The sequence below is a fragment of the Callorhinchus milii genome, unplaced genomic scaffold (assembly GCF_018977255.1).
Source record: "Callorhinchus milii isolate IMCB2004 unplaced genomic scaffold, IMCB_Cmil_1.0 Scaffold3, whole genome shotgun sequence".
Classification (NCBI taxonomy): domain Eukaryota; kingdom Metazoa; phylum Chordata; class Chondrichthyes; order Chimaeriformes; family Callorhinchidae; genus Callorhinchus; species Callorhinchus milii.
In genome coordinates, this window is record NW_024704744.1 from 7,026,523 (window position 1) to 7,045,705 (window position 19,183).

Below are 19,183 nucleotides of genomic sequence, written 5' to 3' on the forward strand. Positions count from 1 at the left end.
TTCCGTATGTGTCAGACACCCGGCTGCCCCCCCCCCACTCCACACGCACCAAAAAAAGCCATTTGATATTGTGCATTGTCACATCTCCAAGACAACAACTTGCATTTATATTGTGTCTTTTACGTGAAGTAATGTGTGTTGGAGCACTTTACAATGTCGGGGGCATGCCGAGCCAGGATGGGGGTGGAAATAGGGCGAGGGGGGTGTCCATAGGTACGGTTCAAGAGGTAGGTTTTAAGAATTAAAGACAGATAAAAAGCGTGTGGGTGAGATAAAGGGGAGAAGGGAATACCTGCATTGCATACATTATATGGTATAACAAAGCCTGATTGTCTAATGTGACCTATGATATGCTTTTCTCCCCCGGTAGAGCTGATGGCTATCCAGCAGGACACCACGGATGTGAACCACCAATACGAGGAGGTGGGAGGAAGCCTGAGACAGATGGAGAGTCAGCTACAGTCCACACTGACACAGATACAGCAGGTCCGAGAGGAGACTGAGACCCTCGAGAAATGGCTGGATAACATGGGCAAGACAGCGGCCGCCTGGGATACTTTGCCAACTGAGACTGAGGCTATAAAGCAACAGGTTGAGCAGCAAAAGGTGCGGCAAGCGTATTGCACTTTTATTTCCAACTTTTTGCGAAAATTAAGTTTCCTTACCCCACACGCCTCTGTTTACCTAGCGGTAAGAAGGAACCCAGTTGTTAGTCGATTGGTGGATTGCTTTCTGTGGGTAATAATCCCTTCAAAAAAAGCATTTGGTTACTCAATCACTGCTGTGCACAATTTGCTGCCACATTTCGGCCAAAAAATACCCAGTCAATCCACTTTACAGTATATTCTGTGAAGCACTTTGAGACATCTCGAAGACGTGTTAAGGCGCTAAATCAAATGCAAGGATTCTTACTAGTTTTTAGCTGCAAAATTTGCTGCAGTTGCCCACAGGCCAGAATGCAAAAGAGCCACCAAGTTTAGTCAGTCACAGTGATATTTTTGTACTTCTGAGGAAAACGATGATGATACTATGGAGGAAGAATGTGACTTATGCCAGTCGGCAGTTGTCTCTGGGTCAGAGGTTGTGAGTTAAAGAACCACATCAGGATTTTGAGCTCACAGTCTGGGCTGAGTCTCCAGTGCAATGCTGGGGGCTCTCCGGATTGTTCCGTCTTTCGGATGAGATGTTAAATCGAGTTCCCATCTGCATGTTCATTCGGACTTTGAAGATCCAGTGGCGCTTTTCAAAAAGAGAAGGGAATTCCTCCCAGTGTCCTGGCCAACAATACCCCCAAATAAGAGTGACAAATACAATTGGTCACTCTTTACAGCTCTTTGTACGACATTTCTGTGTACAAACTGGCTGCTGTGTTTTGCTTAAAATACAGTCATGTGAAACGATTTGAGACTTTTCAACATTGCAAGTGCTGTATTAGATGCAGAGATTATTCTAATAACATAATATCATTCTGTTGAAATATGAATTTCATATCAGTCATTGTGCTTTTCCTGCTGGCTTCCTGCTCCACTTAACGTAGCAGGCCTGGTCCCTGGAGAAGTGTGGTAAGAGGTATTCTGTGAAGACATCGGCTCCACTTTCCTGCCTCCTCCATTGTCCTGGTAAACTGGGTCAACCATGGTTGCTGCAGATAGAGAGGGCGCCAAAGAATCTTTGCGTCAGCTGGGATATTCTGTCACCTTGGATCAATGGTAGCACTCTTGCTTCCGAGTCAGAAGGTTGAGGGTTCACATCCCAAGTCGGGACTTGAATTTACAAAGTCTAAGATGACACGCCATAGCAGTTCTGAGGGTGTGTTTCATTGTCAAAGGTGCCGTTTTTCACGAGGGTCCCTCTATAGAATGAACTGTTGTAATGTGTGGTTTGACTTTATGGATCCAAAGTGCTGGATTATAATAATAATAATAAATAATAATCCTTACATTTGATTTAGAGCCTTTCAGGTTCGGGGGCTTCTCAAAGCGCTTTACCTCCACTCCACCATCGGTGGCTGTGCTATCAGTCACTAGGCCGCGAACTTCTGGAACTCTCTGTCTCAGTCCCTGTGCCTTGCCCCTTCCTTACCTGCCTTCAGATCACACCTGAAGACCTACCTGTTTGATGGTATGGTCACCTCCCCCCTCTCCCCATTTGGTGTCAAACTCTGTCACTGCCAAGTACTCCGAAATGCTACCTCTTGAAAATAGCTATATTGTGGTACACTGCTGAGCGCAATTGGCTGCTACGTTTCGTCCTCAAAATACAGTCAATTCACTTTACAGTTATTTCTGTGAATCACTTTGAGACATCTCATTGACGTGATGAGGCGCTATATCAAATGCAAGGATTATTATTATCAATATAACAATCCTCCAGGTACAGATTGGTCTTTTCACTTCATTGCTGTTTGGCTGTGTGCAAATTGGCTGCTGCGTTGCCTACAAAATACACAGTCGCTGTGCTTTACAGTAAAAGCTGTGAAGTTTGTGGTGTCATTGAAGCATCCTCCCGATGTGAAAGGAGCTGTGTCAAATGCAAGCATTATCATCTCGCGTTTCAAGATGGTAATTTACGACGGCTGCATCCAGAGGCGGCCCCGAGCGATTGATGCATCGCTTGATACCAATTGATTTTAACCTTGTTGTTGCAGGCATTTGAAGCAGAGTTGAAAGAGAAGACTGGGAAAATGGAGCAGCTGAAGGAGAAGCTGACACATTTGCTGCAGAAGACCCCAGACTCACCCGAAGCAGCAAAATGGAAGCAGATGTTGGATTGCATAAGTAATGTGTCAAACTTGATATTTTTATAGATCCATATAGATGTAGTACCTGGTTTTAATGTTACTGTATAACCTGTTAAACAGGTGCTTTTCTTTTGGTCAGCCAAACACATGCGGAAACCCATTACCGTGCTTAAGGGCACCCAAACCAAACTGAGAATTCCATGGATCCCACCGCCTGGATCCCACCGCCACATGGAAATTCCAGAGAAAGATTGTCGGAGTGGAATGTGCACTCTCTCTCCCTGGAGGGACACATTCCTGGTTACCTAATTCTGGAAAGTATTAGGTGCAGGTTGGTAAGAACCAAGGCTTGAGGACCCCAGAGTGCGTACTGGGGTAACTGCTGGAATCTAACCTGCTAAAACCACATTGCTTATCCATTGATAGCCATTGATAACACTATCTGGCAAGCTTTCCCATTGCTTGTCCAGCTGGGACCATCAGGGCTTTAGCTTGCAGGGTTAACAGGAGCTGAGCGGGAGGATTCCCTGCCCCCAATGACTGGTCTGGTCCTTCCACTTCAACAGTGCTTAATAGGTCAATGTTTATTTTTTTTAAATTGCTACTCTCTATCATATTGTCGCTAGTTTGTACTATGTCATGTTGTCGCTGGTTTACAAATGTCGTATTGAAACTCTATCCTCTCGTCTACGTCCCCGCCAGATTCTGTTCACATCTTATCCGTCCTTCGAACGTCTGATTAGGCATACGTTGAAAATCCCACAGCACTACACGAAAAGATCCACCATATAAAAATTGTCGTTCACTTCAATGGCTATTGAATCGACTGTGCCCAGAAAGCTAAACTATTATTTATCTATCCACCTTTCAAACATAAAATGATTCAAAAGAATGATGATCTTTACATTTGATAGAGCGCCTTTCACTTTGTGATCACCTCCCAAAGTGCTTCAGAGGATACACTGCCAAGTGCAGTGACTGTGTTTTGTGGGCGAATGCAACAGCTAATTTGCCCACTGCAAACATTCAACTGTCTTTGGGGCAGTGTGTTCCACAATCTCACAACCCTCTGTCGGACAAAAAGCAGTTCATACTCTTTACTCCCTCCCTCCCTCCCTCCCTCCCTCCCAACTTTCCATTTTCTTTCAGTTTTATTTATTTTGCTTTGGTTGAGGTAAAACCTGAATCTGCCCAGAAAATAAATACTTGATCAAATAATAAAAAAGTGGAACTTTTATAGTAATTTAATCCTTATTACCGTCGTGATTCATTTTCCTTTGTCCTTCCCTCATTTGAACTTTCACTCAACCACAACATTAACCAGGCCACTCCTTATCGTGGGAAAGATTTTGGAGATAAAGGCGTACCTTCTGGACTTCTTTGAGGGAGCTGCCTTTTGGCTATCTTGATTGTTCACTTCCAGTGCAAGAAGATTTATAGAGCTTGGCTCCCAATGGCAAGAGAGAGATTAGACTTAAATCCTCAGCAAATCTGCTCTCTGCAACCTGTGCTGGGGAAGAGGCAGCTGTGAAGAACAGGTCCCACCAGTCAGAGGAAAATGGAGGTGTATAATGGGGGGTGGGGGAGGGGATTGAAGGAGAGGATTGAAAATGCCATGGCCTTAATTCAACTGAAATTAATAACTTACAAGTGATATATAAATCTTTATATTTGATGTAGCGTCTTTCATGTCGGGAAGATGTCTCAAAGCGCTTCACAGTAAAGTGCAGTGACTGTAGAGAGGGGGGCAGCCAAATTATGAACATCAGTGTTCTACAAACAGCCATAAAGTGAGTGATCAATTTTTTTTTCGAGGATTGTTGGCCAGAACACTGGGAGAAACTCCCTTCTCTTTTCAAATGATTCCATCGGATCTTTAATGTCCACCTGAATAGCCGACAGGACCTCAGTTTAAAATCTCATTCTTCAACAATGCAGGCTCCCTCGGCACTGTATTGGAGTGTCAGCCTAGACTGTGACTTCAAATTCCCGGCGAAGATCAAATGGCTTTGCCAACTTTTGGGACTGTGACTATTCCAGCGATTAGTGTCAGTCTGGGTGTCAGTTGCACTCTGGCCTCTGAATCAGACGGATGTAAGCTTAAACTCCATGTCGGGGGCTTTGAACTCGTATAGTCTAGGCTGACACGCCTGTGTACTGCTGGGGGACCACTGCATTGTTGGAGGTGCCATACTTCGTGTGAAACTTTAAACCAAAATCTGGTCTGCCTGTTCAGGTTGGCACCTAGTTACGTTCATACCGTTTTCTGCCTTTTGGGTAATTCTTTATGATCAGCCACTGACAAACGAGGGAACCCAGCGCTCTGCTTAGGAATATCCAAACTAAAATACTGATAGTTTCACCTGGAAAATTCCCACTGTTTGGAATGTGCACTCTCTCCCCAGAGAATGCACTCTGCTTGCCTAATCCCTGAAAATATTTGGTGCAGGTTGGATAAAGGGGTTATGTGCAATAAGACAAACATAGGATTCAGAGCAGTGGGAGGTGACTTGCTGGTCCTTATTATTTGAAATAACTAAGACAAGCAGCTTCTGCAGGAAATTATTCGGCATTAAGTAGGGATGCTCATTGGTAACAGCAAATGAGACAGACCAGGTGCCAATGAACTTAGTGTCCCAACTCATTAGTTTGCATCATTCCCAACCACGATGTGACTTTGCAGGCGATTATTTGATGGACTTGTTCCAAATTCTGCCAACTTCAGGGAGCTTCATTATTTTGCTTTCCTTTCAGTGTAGGAATGTCACTAATAAATGCATGTCAGTCTAGCTCAGTTAGTAGCACTCTCGTCTCTGGGTCAGAAGGTTGTGGGTTCATCACGTTCAGGCTCAACTACACTAACTCCCTGCTCGCCGGGCTATCCAACTTTTCCTTTCGCAAACTGCAGATTATTCAGAACTCTGCACTTGTGTCCTCTCCTGCACCAAGCTCTGTGAACCGATCACACCCATCCTCGCTTGGCTCCACTGGCTCCCCTTCCCCCAGAGGATAGGGTTCAAAATCCTTGTCCTCACTTTTAAAGCCTTCTGCATCATTGCTCCTCCCAACCTCTGTGACCTATTGCAGTCATACCAATCTGTCTGTTCCTTTGCTTGGTGGGGGGGGGTTCTCGGAGTGCTTCACAAGATTTACTGTGAAATGTAGTGACCGTGTGTTTCGTAGATGAACCAAAGGCAATGTTTGTAAAGCTAAACATAATTGTCGCCCCTCGAGTTTTCTTCCTCCTCACAGATGAAGTTGGTCTCTCGCCTCCTCAGTGAGAAAGTTCACTTGATTTTAGCTGTGAAGTTTGCTGGAAGTTAACAGTGTTAATTTGGAAACTGGTTTGCTGCTTTTGGTAAAAGCAACCGACTTCCAAATTAAAATTGATTTTGTTTTAGTATCTTTTCACAATCCTGCACAATGTTGAATTTTTGAGATACAATAGCCTAGCATTAGGTGGAATATCGAGTTATAACATCTGCCATCAATTTGATTTAGTTGCAGTTTGATGTGTTTTAAGACTCATTCCTTGTATAACACAGAAATTAAATTATGAAATGCACTAAATTTTTACCTCAGTGTTGAGTGAAATAATTATTTTATTCCTTCCAGCAGAGTTGAGCTCCTGTATCATAAATCAGGTTTCGATTTTTTACAATTTGTTTTACAGATAATAACATAAATTTTCCTTTATTTTGAAAGTTTTAGTGATCGTTTTGACAACCCAAAATGGACGGTTTCCAGGTGATAAGATTGCCACAATGTCGCTTCCTGCGAGTTGCACAGGAAGTGTCGTTCGAGACACTGCCCGCTCATACAACACACATGTGCACCGCACAGGAAGTGACATCCGTGATGACCTTACTATTTGAAATTCGGCCATATTGTAGCACAAAACAATAAAAATACGAAATGAAGTTGAGAAAATTAGAGCAAAGCGAAAACAGCCCAACAGTGACGCACCACACTCCTTACACAGTAATCCATGGCCGTTTGTGGGACACTGCTGTGAGCAATTGTCCGATGCGTTTTGACCCCAAAATACACAGTCACTATACTTTACATTCTGTGAAGTGCTTTGAGACGTCTCAACGACGTGATAAGGCGCTATATCAAATGGAAGGGTTATTGTTATAATTATTTTTAATCCCGATTTAAAATCAGAAAGAACAAAGCCTAATTATAAAAGGTTTGTTTTGGATCTGTTTTGACCAAGATGGCATCAACATTCTCCAATGTTTCTGGCTTTAGATTCGAAGTGGAAAGGGGTCAGCCAGTCAGCGGCAGATCGGCAGCAGAAGCTGGAAGAGTCGTCCAGTTTCCTCACTCAGTTTCAAGCCACCGAGGCCCAGCTTAACCAGTGGCTCCTGGAAAAGGAACTCATGATGAATGTACTCGGCCCACTCTCCATTGACCCCAACATGCTGAATACTCAAAAGCAACAAGTGCAGGTAGGATCTTGGCTTCGATGGACCGGGTTGCTGGTTGGCGTTGGGTCTTGGGTTCAGGTTCTTGGGTTGGGTTCTGTTTTGGAAGCGAGATTAATTTAGTGGCGAATGTGCATTTGTTACTGTAAAGAAGACCACTCCTCGAGCCAGGCAGATAAGCAGAGCCGGTTCCTCCCACTCCCTGCCCACCATCTCTCTTGCCTCTTTCAAAGCCCATCTCAACACCCTCCTCTTCAGCCCCACCTTCGGTCACCCTCCTACCCCTACCCTCCCTGCTCTCCACTACCTCGGGTCCAAATCCCTGACTGTCCAGCACCTTTGGACGTCCTCCAGATATGAGAGGCGTGATACAAATGTAATGTGTTGTTGTTGTTGACACGGTTCAAACAGCTCAGGTTTATTAGAGGAGAAACAAAAAGCATATAAGTGACGCACACACTCCTTACCCAACACAATCTTGGAGGGTGCAGATACCTGGGTCCATAGTCGGTAGGTACCCTGCAACCCAACCCCTCCAACCCAACCATGACTTCACAATCCCCCTCTGCACTATATGGCACCAAACCTCAGGCCGTGTAGGTGGAAACCCATTGCCATGCGTAAGAGTATCTGAACCAAACAGTTCCGTACATCCCACCTACACAAGTATCCTCACAGCCAGAAAGTGCTCACAGATATCATTTCCTCACTTTCATTATTGTAATGGCTGATGACTGATCTTTCCCTAAATGGAGCTGAGGTACAGATCAGCCATGATCTAATAGAATGGTGGAACAGGCTCAAGGGGCTGAATTGCCTACTCCTGTTCGTATGTTCTTAATGGGAACTGGAAGTGAAGAAGCCTTGGCTTGTACCTGGGAGAGAGGCGTGCCTGCTTAAAAGGCAATACTGGATCCCAGAAGACTTTCTCTCTCTCTCTCTCTGGTCCCTGGCCCAGGAAGGCAAAGGAACAAATACGCCTGAGGCCTAAGCTAGGTGATCTCTTACTATTTTTCTCACCAATAAGTTTCCATCTCTTGCCTGCAGATCCTGCTCAAAGAATTTGACACTCGGAAGACCCAGCATGAGCAGTTGAAGCGGGCAGCAGAGGGCATCTTGAATAGACCCGGTGAGATGCCTCCAGCGTGCAGTGTGGTCAGCGACCAGCTGGCCAGTGTGACACGGAAATGGGACAACCTGACAGGACAGCTGGTCAGTAGATCGGACCGTATCGACCAGGCCATAGTCAAGAGCACCGAGTACCAAGGTCTGGTTCGGGATCTCTCGAGCAAGCTGAGCAGCCTGGAGGGCAGGCTGGCAAGTCAGGCTCCTCTGAGCGCCCAGCCTGAAGCTGTGAAGCAGCAGCTCGAGGTGGCCAGCGAGATCCGTTCAGAGCTGGAGCGAGAAGAGAAACACATGCAGCAGGCGCAGGGCCTGAGCGAGGAGCTCTCGGAATTGGTGGGTGAGCAGTACCTGAAGGCCGAGCTCAGCAGGCAGTTGGACAACGTCCTGAAACCGTTCAGAGACCTTCAGGAAAGAGCAGGTCAGTAAGCTACACACCGTGCGTCTCAACGAGCAAAATAGAGTGAAAAGCACAGAATATGGTAAATATCCGTGGCACTGTGGTGGGAGTCAATCCACGACCTGCAGTTTGTAATTGGCTGCCATGTTTCGCCCACAAAATATACAGTCAATTCACTTTACAAAAAATGCCAGTTTTTGTTTTTGTTTAGTTTGTGTCATATGCCTCTTTCTCATGGATGGCAGAAGGTTATGTTGTGGGCCAGTTTACCCTCTGGGACTAGTTCAGTTGTGTGAGAGAGACTCGTTTGAATCTGTTCCCTTCTCTCTCTGTGACCCACACTCTCTCCTTGTTTTCACTGAGTCTTTTTAAATACTGTACTACTTTCCTTTGAAGTAGTTACTCATTAACCCACGAGGTATCCCAAAGAAATACAACTTGGAAACATGTTGTAAACACGGCAACTTATTTCCACTTCAAAGACTTTCACCACATGATACTGTTTCTATTTTGGTGACAGAATGGGTCAAAACAGAGACCTTTTTAACAGATTGTGCAACTAGCTGAGACCTAGAATCCCAATTAATATCTAAATGTTAATGGATTTTTTGACATTTACTTCCACTAACTCTGTGAGTCGATGGAAGCAGTTTCTACTCAAAAAAAGACCGTTCTCCAATAAAGCAGCCCTTGTCCACACCCCATCACCCCAGTCCTTGCCAGGCACTACTGGCTCCCTGTTGCAGGACAGTTCGATTTCAAGCTCCTCACTCTCACTTTCGAATCACTTCACACCCTGACATCTCCTGGCGTCTCCGATCTACTCACTCCCTACTCCACTGCACGTCAGCTTCACTCAGTCTTCAAATCCCTCATCCCCTCCACTCCACCACTGGCATCCGTACTTTCAGTCACTGTATCCCTGCCTCAGTCTTTCTGTTTTACCCCGCTTTGCCCATTTTCAAATCACAGCTGAAGACTTTCCTCTTTGACCCTGCCTTCGGTAGCCTCCCCTCTCCTTCTAGGTCAGTGTCAAACCATGTTGCTGTTAAGTGCTCTGAAACACTGTTCGAGTGAAAGTCGTTAAATAACTGTAGTTGTTGTTCTTAGCTCTGATAAGCATTGTTCCTCTTAAGGTACATGTTAGCCATACAACACTTTACCACTCCTGTCATTAAGTGATTAAATAATAATAATACGAGGTACTTGCATTTGATTTGCATCATCAGCAAATTGCATTTATATTATGCCCTTTTAGTAGGATAATGATTTGAATTGCTTTATAAAGACGAGGTTGAATGCTGTGCAGGGGAGAGGGGAAAGTGGGAGGTGAACATAGGCACAGTTGAAAAGTGGTAGATTTTTAGGTGAGGTTTCAAGAGAGATAGAGAAGGGCCGAGACAGAATGGTAGAGGGAGGGAGTTTTAGAGATTAGAAGCTGAAGGTTTGGCGCATAGAGGCTTGATGCAACCTTTTGCATCAAGGCTGAGTTAACTGAATAGAGGGGACGAGCAGAGGAGTGGGTTAGAAGAGATCGGGAGGTGCTTGGGTGTGAAGAGACTTGAAGGTGAGGATGAGCATCATGAAGGCGAAGTATTCTGAAGTAAATTATTTTGTACTTGGAGGTGTGGATAGATTGTCAATCCTGCTTACCAAAGAGTTCATGGAATAGGATGGTCCTGGCTGGGCAAGTACGCACTGAGTTGAGGAAGAACTTCTTCACTCAAAGGGTGGTGAATGTATGGATCTCACTACCCTAAAGGGCTGTTGACGCTCAGTCCTTGAACATATTCAAGACTGAGATAGATAGATTTCTTATTGCAAAAGGGATTAAGGGATATGGGGATAAGGCAGGGTTAGGTTATTAGCTGGAGTTAGATTAGAAGATCAGCCATGATTGAATGGCAGGGCAGGGTCGAAGGGCCGAATGGCCTACTCCTGCTCCTTTAGGTGGAGTCCTGTAGCTCAGTGGTTAGAGCACTCGCTCTGCAAGCGAGAGACTTGAGTTCAATTCCAGGCAGAGGGCGAAACCTTGGGCAAGTTTCCTTACTCCACACAGAGCCTAATAATAATCCCTCCAAAAAAACAAAAACAATAATAAATTGGTCATTTTCAATCCATGACTGTTTGTGGGACATTGCTGTGCGCAATTGGCTGCTGCGTTCGCCCACAGATATACAGTCAATTTCACTTTACAGTGTGTTCTGTGAAGCGCTTTTGGACGTCCTCCCGACGTGTAAAGCGCTATATCAAATGCAAGGATTATTATTATTATTACATGTTATGTTATGTACCACAATGTGAGGTTACTATTTCATATATGGACTTTATGCAACCACACAAATACACGCACACAAACACTTTTCCCAAGATACCCAAGTTTCATAGATAATGGTGTCTGGCTTGGCTCAGTTGGTGGACTATGGGTAGACATTTGGGCTTTGGGATTGCTCTCATTTGGGATTTGAATTCTTAGGCTTGAGGCTGATTTTGCCAATACAGTACGGGGCCCAATGCATTGTTAGAGGTGTCACCTTTTAGATGAAACATAAAGCCCAGGTCCAGTCGTCCTGTTTGAATGGATGTTAAAGATCCCATGACATAATTCAAAATACACGACACAAAGATATGACACTGTACTGTGAAACATTTTGATAGTACAAGCGCTGTATCAAAATAAGGAGTTATATCAAATGCAAGGATTATTATTATTAAGTGCATGGATTACCACTTTGAAAAGGGACTCTTTCCAGGTGTCTTGGCCAACAACCCTTCAGTTAAATTGGTCACTGGCTTCAAGGCTGTTTTTAGATCTTGCTGTGCCCAAATTGGCTTCCATGTTTGCCGACACAGCCATTAGACATGATAGCGGCAACTCCACAATCTTGATAGCAATTAACTTTGAAGTTCTTCGAGACGATTTGATGTTGTCAGCACGCTTTCAAATCCAAAGATTCTTCTTGTTGTTTTTAACCGCTTGGACATTTTTATTTTCTTCCGCAGGAAATCGTGTCCATCAACTTCAGTTCGCTCTGGTCAGCTCCCAGCAGTTCCAGCAAATGTTTGATGACTTTCAGGCCTGGCTGGCTGGAAAGTGCACCGAACATGGCCAGATGCCTCCAGTATCTGCTAAACATGACAAGCTGAAGGCACTGATTGAGGAGCAGACGGAATTTCAGAAGTCTTTGGTGCAGCAAGCTGGCTCGTACGAGATGATCATCGCAGAAGGGGAGTCGCTCTTGCAGAATACCCAGCCGGGGCCAGAGAAAACAGCTCTGCAGGGTCAGCTTGCCACGCTCAAAACTAACTGGGAGGAACTGTCCAAACAGGCGGAGGACAGGCAGGAGAAGCTGAAGCACAGTTCACAGAAGGCCCAGAAGTACAGAGAATGTGTAGAAAACCTGCTGCCCTGGATTGAGGAATGCGAAGCGAAGGTTTCTCAGATACAGGTGGGCAGTGACGCCAGGCAAATCGAGCTCTCGTTGGAGAATGTCAAGGCTTTGCAGAGCGACGTAGATCAGCACAGAAGGACGCTCGAGGCATTCAATGTCGCCGCCGACGGCCTGGTCGAGAGCAGCCAGGCCGACGTGGAGGAGGTCAGGGGCCAGAAGACTTCGGTCAACAGGAAGGTGGAGCGGCTGAGCGAGCATCTCCGGCTCGGGAAGGAGCGCGCGCAAGAGATGGGGAAACGAGTCAAGGACCTCCAGGGCTCTCTCCAGGAGACCAAGAAGCAGCTGAACGGAGCCAGGCAGCAGCTCGTGCTCCACGATGCACTGGGGCCGCAGGCTCTGAGCAGCAAACACCTGAGCAACATGAACGCTCAACGCAGGACACTTCAGGCTTTGCGATCGCAAGTGGATAACGTGCGGAGCCTGGCTCGGGGACTGGCAGCCGAGGTGCCGGACGGATCGGGCACCTCCGAGCTCCTGCAGATGACGGAGTCGCTGCAGCAGGATTACAGCTCGGTCACCCAGCAGCTGCAGGAGAGGTGCTCGTTCCTGGAGAAAAAGCTCCAGGGAATCAGCCGGTTCCAAAACAACATCCGGGAGATGTTCTCTCTCTTCGCCGACCTGGACGATGAGCTCGACAGCATGGCTCCCGTGGGAAGGGACCTGCAGTGCCTGAGCTCGCAGAAGGAGGGCATCAGTGAGTTCATCCTCAAGCTTCAGGGGCTGATGAGTGACATTGAGCGCGCAAGTGTGGAAAGCAAGCAGATGTTGGAGTCGGCCAGCTCTCCCGATCTACTGGGCCTGAAGCGAGACCTGGACGCTTTGAGGAAGCAGTGCAACAAGCTGCTGGACAGAGCGACGGTCAGGCAGGAGCAGGTGGAAAGCACGCTCGCCCGCGTGCAGGAATTCTGCGCTAAGATCAAAAACCTCGGAGAGCTGCTCACCATCGCCGAGAATCACGAGGAGCAACAGGGCTGCGTCGGCATGGAAACCGATGTCATCAACCAGCAGGTGGAATCATTCAAGGTACGGTGACGCCTCTCCACGTGATTGTCAGGTTGTTGTGCGGAACCGTTAGGGACCTTGGCGTCAGCCTGGCTCAGTTGGGCGCACTCTTAACACGACGACAGATTCTATCTGCACAGAGCGCCCGCCGTTCATGTCAGGAGGTTGTCGCAAGGCGCACTAAACCAGAAGGTTGTGGGTTCAAGCCCCACGTCCAGGGGCTGGTTCTCAGCTCATTGTCGAGGCTGACGCTCCAGTGCAGTGCTGGGGGAGCCCCACACATGGTCAGAGGTCTGTCTTTTGGATGAGATGTTAAACCGTCTGCCTGCTCAGGTGGACGTTAAACATCCCACGGTACTATTTGTAAAGAGATGGGAGTTTCTCCCGGCCCGGTCTTTATAAAGAGCTCTTTATGAAGGGTGTTATGTAATCATTTTCCTTTGAGAAGTTGTCGTTGTTGTTGCATTTTACATTCTTTGCATTTCACATCCTCACTGACCTTTGCGTGAAGTTTTGTCTTCTGATTTCAATTAAGTTATTTCTGCTGACGGGAATGATTGATTGTGTAGTATTTTGATTCTTCAGTGTAATTACAGCTTTAACCTGTGCCAAACAGCTGGCAAATGATCGAAGCTTTGAATGCAGTGATGTATTTTATGTGAGATGGTTGTCTTAAAAGTCAGAAACCACATTGGGGTTTTCGGAGATGCCGACAATCATTGCCAAGGCTCACACATAATAAAAATAATAATATTCCTTGCATCTGATATATTGCCTTATTACGTCACTGAGATGCCTCAAAACTCTTCAGAGAATATATTGTTAAGTGAATTGACTGTATTTTGTGGGCAAAATGCCCAAGTGGCCATAGTTCATGGGTGCTGGAGGGAGCCAGGTCCTGTGGAATCGCACCCCAGAATGAGGAGGCCAGACCGGGAGCAGAGAGGTGTATACCAGTGAGGAGACAATAAAAAAAACAATGGGGATACAAACATTTTTAAAGCAAAAGAAGGCTTGATGGGAAAATCATCTTTTTTTTCCCCAACCCCAGCTCAGATGCCCAGGCATTATTCTTAAGCACTGTGGGACATCCTCCTGACATGAAAGGCGCTAACCAAATGTAATTTGTTGTTGTTATTGATATGTTGGGCATAAAATACAAAAGTAAGGAGGTTATGATGAACTTTTATAAGACACTGGTTAGGCTTCAGCTAGAGTATCGTGTTCAGTTCTGGGTACCACACTTTAGGAAGGATGTCAAGGTCTTGAAGAGGGTGCAAAGGAGATTTACCAGGTTGGTACCAGAAATGAGCGGTTTCATTTATAAGGAGAGGCTAGAGAAGCTAGGATTATTCTCCTTGGAGCAGAGACTTTTAAGGGGAGATTTAATAGAGGTGTTCAAAATAATGAGGGGATTCGGTAGGGTGAACAATGAGAAATTGTTTCCACTGGCGGATGGGTAGGTAACCAGAGGACACAGATTTAAAATAGTTACCGAAAGAAACAGTGGGGAGGAGAAATTTTTTTACACAGCGAGTTTTTCGGATCTGGAATGCATTGCCTGAAAGGGGGGTGGAAGCCAATCCGATAACAACTTTCAACATAGAAGTAGATAGATACTTGGGGTGGACAAATTTGCAGGGCTATGGGGAGAGTGCGGGTAATGCGATTCATTTAGATAGCTCTTTCAAAGAGCTGGCACAGACACGATGAGCCGAATGGCCTCCTTCTGTGCTGTATAATTGTATGATTCTATGTCAGGAAGAGAATCCAAGGTCCTGGCTTGGCACCTGAGCTGGGACTGGGAGCCAAGGAAGGGGAATTTTTTTTTATTTTTTATTTTCCCTTATTAATTTTTCTTTACTTTAAATTTTATTTAATTCTCCTTCCCCCCCAACCCCAAGAAATTGAATGAAAGGTGCATTATAAGTGTAAATATGTATCTTGTGGTACAAAATAGGATGGAGGCAGGTGTCTGTGAGCAACAGGTGATCATGCAACTGTTGTGTTCTTATGGTGTTTATGAACCCTGTCAGATGTCTGGTGCGCTGCTGGCTTGATCTCATGAGAAACCCGAGTACTTTGGGATTTCTCTATGACTAATCTCACTGGGATAGATGCAAGTGACCAAGAGAGAGGTTCAGATGGATGGAGAAGGTCCTTCGGCCCTTTTTGATTTCATCCTTACAGAATGTCCCCCCTCTAGCCCCACTATTACAGTATCAAGTAGTTTCTTAAGTGAATCAATCCTCCATCGAATCTGTTATAAAATGTCACAAGTTTATAATAATAATAAACCTTGCATTTGATACAGCGCCTTATCACGTCGATGAGACGGCTCATAGCGCTTCACAGAATATATTGTAAAATGAGTTGACTGTGTATTTTTTGTGTGTGTTTAGGCTCCGCTCCCTCTTACTCTAGTATAAGCGAGAGACCTGAGTTCAATTCCAGACAGGGCGAAACCTTGGGCAAGTTTCCTTACTCCACACGCCTAATAATAATCCCTCAAAAAAAAAACAATAATAAATTGGTCATTTTCAATCCACGACTGTTTGTGGGACACTGCTGTGTGCAATTGGCTGCCTCGTTCGCCCACAAATCTACAGTCAATTCACTTTACAGTATATTCTGTGAAGCGCTTTGGGACGTCGAGAAGACGTGAAAAGCGCTATATCAAATGCAAGGATTATTATTATTATTATATAATGGAGCTAAGGTCTGGTTTTGCAGAACCTTCCTTCAAGGACTGTCTTGTCAGCTGATACATGTAGTCAGGTATTTTATGCCCCATGTGTAAAATGAACGTAAATGTATGCGTTTTGCGCTTTGTGCAAACTCACGTGAACCGAGGAATGTAGCGGCGTAGGCAATTAAACTTAATTAAGAAAAGGATAGGTTGTTAACAGCATTATTGAGGGCGCCTGTAAATCACTCTCAACACATGACTTACGCATGGGAGGTAATATTAACACTTATTAATAATATTAACACTTTGGATGGAACTCCATCCCAGAGCTCCTCCGCCTCACCCCCTCCCTTTTTCCCTTCAAGGCCCATCTCAAGACATTCCTTTTCAACCGTGCCTTTGGTCATCTTCCCTCCGCCACCCTGTCCTTCTCCCTTCTCCCTTCTCTGTCCTTCTCCCTTCTCTGATCCCAATCTGCAGCTCGGGTGCAAACTCCTCACTGTCCAGCACCTTGGGATGTCCTCCCGACATTAAAGCCGCTATATAAATGCAATTTGCTGTTGTTGTAATGGATCTTAGTGTCAATATGTGACTGATATGTGTCCATGTGCTCAGTCCTGTAGCTCAGTGGTTAGAGCACTCGCCTTGCAAAGCGAGAGACCTTGGCTCGATTCCCGGCAGGGTGAAATGTTGGGCAAATTTCTTTACTCCACACGCCTCTGTTTAGCTAGCAGTAAGTAGGAACCCGATTGTTAGTCGATTGGTGGATCGCTTTTCTTGAGGAAATAATTCCTTCAAAAAAAATAATAATGGATTGGTCACTCAAACTATGACTGTTTGAGGGACGCTGCTGTGCGCAATTGGCTGCCGCTTTTCGCCCACAAAATGAACAGTCAATTCACTTTACAGTATATTCTGTGAAGCGTCTTGAGACGTCTTGAAGTCATGATAAGGCGCTGTATCAAATACACACAATGCAAGGATCATTATTGTATTATTATGTGTGGATCGCAGGATTGTGTGTATTGCTGACAAGGGCAGAATTCTTGCAGCAACAAGGTTTGATGTCTGAGCCAAAACAAACCCTGCTCAGGACTTGCACCTCCTGCAATATGAAGTCATAGATTGGAGGGATATTTTTAGCAAATGAACTCTTCCTTGTAAAATCCCCATGAGTTGTATCCTTAGTTACATTTTGTTGTGTTGCGGGCATCTTGTTGTTTGTTTCCTGTGGGTACTTTCTTCCACTCTATTTTCCGCTTCACCATTGTCCCTTGTTTTTACTTCAATATGAATGTTTAGGCCTAATTTATGACCGTGTCCATTTAAATCGCATTTTTATTTTTGCCTTGCTCTGTGTTTGACCTGGACAGACACAAACCACTTGCCGTACTTTTGAGTGTCCAGTTCCAGCTACTAACAATTTGCAGAATTCATGTCCTGTAACTATGAATTGTACATGACCTCCTCTCCCTTTCCAATCCCCTCCATTGTCTTATTTCTTCTTCTTTCCATCCACCCCCCCACATCTCCTAATAATAACAATAAATTACATTTGTCTAGTGCCTTTCATGTTGGGAGGACATCCCAAGGTGCTGGACAGTCAGGGATTTGGACCCAAGTTGGGGATTGGGATCAGGAGGAGTGGAGGGCTGGGAGGGTAGAGGTATGGGGGTGACCGAAGGCGCGGTCCAAGAGGAGGGTCTTGAGACAGGGCATGAAAGAGGCAATGGAGGGTGAAGGGACTGTGGGATGGAGTTCCAAAGGGTGAGGGCTGAAAGGCTGAAGGCCCGACCGCCAATGGCGGGCTGGGCTGGGCGTGATGTACGAGAACACAGTGGAGTTGTCAAAATTCAAAGTGTTTGGGACTTCTAAATATATACTTGGGTTACCGCTGAGATTAAATTTGCTTCATTTTGAAAGCTTTCTAAAAATGTTTTCTTTCGAAACCTTCTCCATTTTTAATCTATTTATTCTAATTTTGTTTCATGTTCCTGAATCTATCTGCATATGCGATAGGGATTTACACATCATGCCGAAGTATAATTTTCCTCTTGCATGTGTTTGTCCTTATCCCGATTGTATCATTCTGGATTTACTCTCTGTTCCATTTCCAAATGCAGAAGGAGGAAATAAATGTCAGTTGTCAACCCGGCTCAGTTGATATCATCCTCACCTCTGAGTCAGAAGGCTGTGGGTTCAAGCCCAATGTCGGGACTTTGAGCTCAGAGTTTAAGGGTGTTCCAGTACAGTGCTGGGGTTGTGATGAATTGTCCTTTGGAGGAGACTTTAAACTGAGTTTCTGTCTGTGCCTGTTCAGGTACCAGTATTTGAAAAGGGAAGGGTATTTCTCCCAGTGTCCTGGCAACCAATCCCCCCGATTAAAAATCAGGTCACTTTACACCTGTTTGCAAGACATTTCTATGTACAAATTGGCTGCCGCATTCTCCTACAAAATACAGTCACTACGCTTCACAGTAAAATCACGTGAAATACTTTGAGACGTCTCAATGACATGATAGGGCCCCATATCATATGCAAGGAATTATATTATAATTGAAGGGAGAATGAAAAGAGGTACCCGGACACAGAACGGGAGGCAAGTGTACCATTTTCATCACTGTTAATTTGGAATTATAATTGGATGTTAATTTTTTTTTAAAAAAGTGATGGCTCTCTTTTACCATTGGGGAAAAGGGACATTTCCATACAAGTGTGGAACTCTCACTAGTTTGGCTTGAATAAATTTGAGCACGTCAGTGGGTTTCCATGTGTGACCAAAGTCAAACCATTGGGCACCTTGGGAAGCATTAACAAGGCGGTCAAGATCATTGCGATTTAAAGACATTTGTTCCAATGTTTCCCCAACATCATGCATTTGATGGGAGTTATACTCGTAACGAAATTCACATACCCTTGATAACACTTCTCATCGAAGCCTTTGTCACTTAGATTTTATTTACCTTCAGCAGGGTTTAAGAACCGCACCAAATGCAAATGGCAGGCTAAAACTGATGGTATTCTTATTTCCCGTGGTGCGTTATTTGAATCAAGTTGATTACTTAGAACAACTAATGGGCCAGAACAAAAGCTCCCCAGATGAAGCTCCCTTTATTTTTCTGTTTAGCCTCAAGTACTGGTATTAATTCTTGGAGTTCTTCCAGCATAATCTTTTACCGTTTTACATTTTTTAAAGCTACCAACAATTTTGTTGCCTAATTGGTATTCATGAGCTAACAAGGCTATTTGTTTGAACCGGGTTTCAATATTAAGCAGGTCAGAGGCTTTCATGTGGTTTTTTTCTTATCAAATAAAATAGTCCTCCGTCCTCATTGTTTGTGAGTGCGT

General features: G+C 45.0%; 1 protein-coding gene across 1 annotated transcript in view; it reads left to right on the forward strand.

The window, feature by feature from the left end:
* Nucleotides 1–19,183, forward strand: part of LOC103179015 (dystonin) — a 323,265-nt gene that overhangs the window by 214,355 nt on the left and 89,727 nt on the right. The window contains exons 49-53 of the mRNA XM_042333693.1: nt 371–606; nt 2,648–2,777; nt 6,995–7,194; nt 8,218–8,713; nt 11,696–13,167. Of these exons, the coding sequence (XP_042189627.1) occupies nt 371–606; nt 2,648–2,777; nt 6,995–7,194; nt 8,218–8,713; nt 11,696–13,167 (2,534 nt within the window). The remainder of the gene's footprint in view (nt 1–370; nt 607–2,647; nt 2,778–6,994; nt 7,195–8,217; nt 8,714–11,695; nt 13,168–19,183) is intronic.